Below are 6,000 nucleotides of genomic sequence, written 5' to 3'. Positions count from 1 at the left end.
CATACAGGTGGAATGCCAATGAGGGGTGATAGAGTCAAGAGGGGAAACTTCTCATTTCACAACKGTTTCAGTTTCATGGCAACCTTCTGGAAATAATCCAGGAAAAGGGATAGTGAAGGACTTCAATTGTACTGCTGGGAGGAGCAAATTTCTAGGATGGCTAAAAGAAGAAAGTAGTTTCCAGTGTTTAAAGATTGTTGTCAGGCACAGTCAGGAGGAATAAATTTGAACCTTCTAATGAGATTTAGTCCCAAAAATGTGTGCCAAATACAGAGAGAAAAATTCAGTTTTATTTATTAAACCTTGGCTATTATTCCTTAAAYCTGTCCCAAGTCCTGGGGAGCACGAGGTGAGCAATCCCAGCTCATTTTTCTCCTTCCCCTTCAGATTCTTCCTCCTCCCCTTCAGATCCATAGGGCCCTGATCTTTTGTCTCCTGTCTCTCTCTCTGCTGCTTCTTTTCTCCAAGGCAAATTTGGGGATTTTTTGTTGGGAAAAGCCACTCGGAGATAAGCAGAATTTAATAAGGAAATGTCAATTAAAGGCTGTTAGGTCACGGCTGAGGTTGCAAGGGGAGGTGAATTCATTCCTGCTCCTCTTATTTTAGCACTTGTGTGACTCTCCCTGCCCTTTTGGGATCATTGCTGCAAACCAATCCCATTCCCAAGTGCTTCTTTGTCCACATCCYAAATTTCAGCCACCATTTGGAGTTTCTTACCCAGATTGGAGACTGTGTCAGAAACCAGAACTGATGGCGTGGAATTGTCATGTTTTGATCGCGGTATATTGAATTTATTTGGGTTGGGTTTTGTTTCAGCTGCAAGGAAAAGAATATTAAACCTTTAATCAGCTTTATCAGGTGTCCAGCCTTGGAATATGGAATGTTCAAGGTGGATCAGGGGTGAGGAAGAATGTGGATCATCGTCTCCACTGGGAGGGGAAGGATTCACTGGGAGTGAATATTCCTCATTAAATCTAATGGGGTCATGGCAGTTAATATATTGTGAATTAATATGTTTTATTAACCCCCCCATGAAAAGTACAGTGGTACAATGCCATAATGGATCTGCAGAGCCAGAGCAAAATGCAAATTTGAATTKACTTAATTGCCACTGTTACTATTCTTTACAAATAATTCCTGGTTTTCCAAGTGATATTTGCATGTTATTTTTTGGCCCAGTTCTTCAAACGCAATGTTTTCAAGAGGACAGTTCAGGGTAAGGAAATCAGCTGCTTTCTAAGGTTAAAATTTCAATGGTTTAAAAATTTTAGGCAGCATTTTYAGTGCCTTAAAATTGGATAAGAGAACAAAATGAAGCCTTGAGACTAAAGTTTAAATACTCAGAGCAAGCTTTTTCTAATTACTGTAGCTCAATACTAGCAGAGCAAAAAAAAAAGAAAAATCAATATATTTAACTTCAATGAGTTCTGCAAGTGCCTGGTACCACTGTGCTGACTGCAATATATAAGTTTGATAAGAAATGGCTAAAAATTAAACTGTTAATTTGAATTTCTCTGTATTTTCTGTGTTTGTTTCTGCTCTCCTGTGTGTAAAATGCCATTGCCACAGCACCTTGGAAAGCTGATTACTTGTAATAATTGTCTTTGTAATTASCCTGAAATATCCACTTGGTTGTTTTCTAGATGAAAGCACTGAAATGCTGAGCAGATTTTAGCCAAAGTGAGTTTTCCCCAAGTTTCTGCTGATTTACCATGTGTGTGTATATGGAAATGTAAGGATCTTGGTACTGGATCAGTCAAGTTTTTATGCCAAACACTGAATATTTGGCTTAATCCTGCTGGATTGGATGGCAACTGCCAGTGGGGTTGTGAGTGTTTGCACAGRCCTCACAATTCATTTGGAATTACAGCAATTGGAAAATCACAGGCTTGAAAAATTATAGTTACAGTGCTGCTGTAATTTCCTGCAGTCTGTTTGAATGTGAGCATGGAATCAGCTGGAATTGTGACCTCCAAAGGGATAATCCAGGCTCAGACAGGCTGTCACTCACCTTTCCTCTGCAACAAAGTGAGCAGGTAGCACTGAGACATCTCCTTAATGAAGTGGGTTTGGTGCCTTTTATCTGTGTGAAGGACAAAATTACCAGCATTCTTGCTTAATGATGGTGTCAATTTTTTTTTTCTCCCGGTGTTTAAAAAAAATAAAAAATCCAGCAACATGAAAGACTCCCAACAAAATGGTCTGCGTGGTTAAATTAGAAAACTCTGTAGGTCTGTGACATTCAGGTCTGTATTTAAAATGACAGAAAAACATGAAGTTACATCAGTTCAGTAATAAAAGCAAATTCAGAAAAACACTTCAATTAGTGCTGTGGGATTTGAAATGGGGGTTTTTGTCAGCTTTTTTTCACCCAGAAGTCCGATTTTTTTTTTTTTCAAATCTGTACTAGGGGTTTTCTGACTGCAGTTTGAGGGGGCCTTTTCTTGTTTTCCAGGATATTCCCAACGCATCCGTGAGCACATCCCTGATCTTGCTCTCCAGCAGAACCTGCAGATGGGAAGGCTGTGTGACATCCTGGGTATGTGATGAGCTCCCGCCTCCTGCTTTCTGATTATTCCCCCACAGTTGTCAGAGAGAGAAAACAACCCAAGGACCTTTTGGATTAATATTAAATATAGAGCACGGAGAAGCTCCGGAGGAATCGATCTGCTGTGGCATTTCCTGGCCACATTATCCATAAAAAAACCTGCTGGTTCCTTGTGCCTCTGCGATAAGGTAGAGCAGCCTCATCCTGTGGCCTGCTGAGCCCCACAAAGTGTTTAGTGTTCTACAAAATTAGGTAGCTAATTCTGTTAGTGCTCATTCAGGCTCACACGGAGAGAAAGATGTGCTGGGAAAGAGCAAGCCCTTATTTAAACCAAATTTTTTTTTTTCTGTTAAATCAGCAAATGAGGCAAAAGGCATCCATTTAAAAGTTTTTTCATGACAATCTTCTTTTAAGCAAAGCAGGGAAGGATATTATTTATCAGTGACCAACTTCATTGGCTCCCTGGAATGACATGCTTTGCATGATTCATTTATATTTCAGCATCATGATTATTTTATAAATGCCATTTAGTAAGTTTGTAACCAAAATTTATTAGATTCAGAAATTTACAGTTGCCTAAAATAATAATGTAATTGCCTTTATATATTATCTAGGCACTAAGATTGTTTTTTCCACGGTACTGGGGTTTATTTTTTTTCTAAACGTGGATTTTTTTGGCTCTAAAATGATAGAAACTTAAAGGGACAAAGCCATACATTAAACAGACTATTTTTTTTCTCATGTCTGACCATGAAAATTGGTTCTACTGTARTATAGACCACGAGGAAGGTACAAACTCTTGAAATACTACCTAAATAATGAACTAGATCAGGTGCTTTAACTGCCTGGCAGAAGAGCACTGRGATTGACTATTTTGGCTTGGTTTTTCTTCAGAAAAGCAGAGGATTTCCTCGCTGGTTGTGACCTCCTGTGAGTTAAGCTGTCCCTGGAACCCCACTGTGTCCAAAGGAGACTTTCTCTCTTTCTAGGGCAGTGCTGCAGCACTAAAATGTGYGGCAGCTTTTAATTCCCCAAATTCTCTTGAATTGTCAATATTTYGTTTGAGTATTGACTGGTGAATGGTTCTGAACTCTTCTATTAATTATTTTTAAAAGTTCTATGGTAAATAATGATATAAAGACTCTGACTGTGGACTCTGTGTTACTTCAATGCTTCAGCTGAGTCCTGGACTCACATTTTTAATGCGGATTATTTCCCTGCAGTTCTGACAAAACAAAGTCAATCCATGGGATCTCTTATTCCTTCACAACATTTGGCTCAGAATTTCCTTATCCAATCCTTGCTTTCCTGCAGATCCATTCCCATGCAATAACAGTTGTCCCTGGCACTTGTGCRCAGTAAAACGATGATTTGGATTCCCACTGATTTGGATCAAAATCTTGGAGTGTTTTTTGCCAGTGTATCTTACTGAWGCTTCAAGGCCCATTAATTCATTAACTCATCTATTAATATTTTAGCACAGCGGAGTGGTTAAAACTTTCCACCGCCCCCAGTACCAATTTTTCTTCTGTTTAGACACAATCTTCTGGCCCAAGCTGTTTTCCATGTGGAAAAGCAGATTTCCAGCCTGTGTGGAAGTGGCTGCTCTGCACACTCACATGCCCAGCCATGGTTATTAATGATACCCCACCGTGAGCCTTTGTGTGGCCAGCACAGGAATAGGAGCAGCCCATGGAAAATCCAGGCAGCATAGAAAATTGCAATTTCATCAGCTTTCTAAACTGAATGGCTGAGTTTTATAATTTACTGACGTTAATGGGATATATTTTTAAAGCAGTTCAATTCCCATCAATGTTAATGGGAGTCGGGCTCACAAATCCCCCTRCGCCACTTCCCAAATCCTGCCCCCAATATGTTCTGCAGGCTGAATCCTGGGARGCAGCTCTTTCTTTGGGTTGCTGACCTGTCTTCAGAGAAATGCTGAAGCACAGCGAAAGCACCAAGATTTGGGAATTAGCCCTCATTTTTATTTCCAGGGCTTTTTTTAGGGAAGCTCTTTGTGAGCAAACGGGTCGGCAATGCTGGGATTGCTGTTGGGAATGGGGTGTACCTTTTTCCCAGCGATGAACACTGTGCCCCTTTGTTTCAGATGCCAACGTGGACGTCATCTACATCTGCCCCCTTGCTCTGAGTGAGGAGTTCCTGCAGTATTACCATAAACTCCTGGGTCTGCAGGCAGCTGTTAGATCTGGGAACCCCGAGGACATGGGTGACCTGCAGGACAGGTTCAAAATTCTCACCCCTGAAGCTATAAACAGCTTCCCTGTGAGTTTGTCTTCTAATTACTACAGCTTGAGGGATGCAGTAAAATTAAATTGGAAATTTTATAACTTGCAACGCTCTGGTACACATCAGTGAAATATTATTGCAAGTTTAAGGGCTTTACTGATTAGACTACTAGTTAGAGCATTGGAAATAAATATCCTGGTTTAGCTTTATAGACTTGCTTGAGATAGTCCTAGATTGGCTATTTGTAGGCTGTTGTCCCTTCTGACTCTATGCTCAGGACTGGGAACTTGATAGATTTATATCTCTAAGCAAATCAGAGCAATAAACCATTCTTATTACTCAAACTTTATCTCTGGCTAGCCCAGCATTCAATCATTCCTATGCTTGCAGGGTTTCTTGCAACTAAATCCAGTGCAGAGCTCCTTAAAAAACAGGGCTTAAGCAAAGTTAGGTAATAATACAGAAATATTAGTTTCAAACAGAACAGAATAATACAGAAATATTAGCTCTGTTAATACAGAAGTAGGAGTTGCAGGATAATAATTAATAATATAGAAATACTAATTCTAAATCTGTCAAGTCAGGTTTAAATCCATGGATTAAAACATGGTGGTCTAATTAGTGTACAGTAAGTACAGTGTTTCTGAAAATGCTGCAGTGCAGTAAAGGCTTTTACAGTGAATAATAGCTTTTTATTGTAAATACTAAACCTATGGTGTCTTGGCTGAGATTTGATTTTTATCAAACTTTGTGGCACGTTTAGGGGCTTTGCTTAAAGCCCTGCTACTGGTTTTGCTATTTTTTTTCTTTTTGAGATGCACTTTGACAATTATAGCAGGTTTTTTCTATAGTTACTGGGTTCTTTTTCCAGTGCTGTGAGCGTATAAATTCCAAAATCTGTCAGGAAAATGGGCAAAATTAGATTTTAAATGAAGCAACTTGAGGTTACCCTTGGCTCTTCAGTGTCGTGCACCTGTTACTATGCAAARTCCTCAAACTTCCATTAAATCTGTGTTCTTTACTATTTAATAATTAATATGTTTAATGAATAGATCCTCTCGTGGAGAGAAATCTGCTCAGAACTGATCCTGGTCATCCCTTGGCTTCAGTGGCAGTTTGGGCTGTGTAAGGGTTTGAGCTTTATAGGCTCTTTTTAAGGATGCTTCCCTTGGGTTATTGAATAAAAGGTTTTTATTGCACCT

The 6,000-nt window shown here is 39.5% G+C and overlaps 1 protein-coding gene across 5 annotated transcripts in view; it reads left to right on the top strand.

Moving 5' to 3' along the window:
- IQCH (IQ motif containing H) overlaps positions 1 to 6,000 on the top strand; it is a 51,017-nt gene that overhangs the window by 15,730 nt on the left and 29,287 nt on the right. For all 5 annotated transcript variants that reach the window (XM_057372289.1, XM_057372290.1, XM_057372284.1 and 2 more), the window contains 2 exons: positions 2,456 to 2,539; positions 4,659 to 4,834. In XM_057372289.1, coding sequence (XP_057228272.1) covers positions 2,456 to 2,539; positions 4,659 to 4,834 — 260 coding nt within the window. The remainder of the gene's footprint in view (positions 1 to 2,455; positions 2,540 to 4,658; positions 4,835 to 6,000) is intronic.

Source organism: Malurus melanocephalus, unplaced genomic scaffold (assembly GCF_030028575.1).
Source record: "Malurus melanocephalus ecotype Western Australia unplaced genomic scaffold, MMel_1.1 scaffold_169, whole genome shotgun sequence".
NCBI lineage: Eukaryota > Metazoa > Chordata > Aves > Passeriformes > Maluridae > Malurus > Malurus melanocephalus.
Note: the sequence above shows the minus strand (reverse complement) of the source record. Positions and strands in the feature narration are given on the sequence as shown.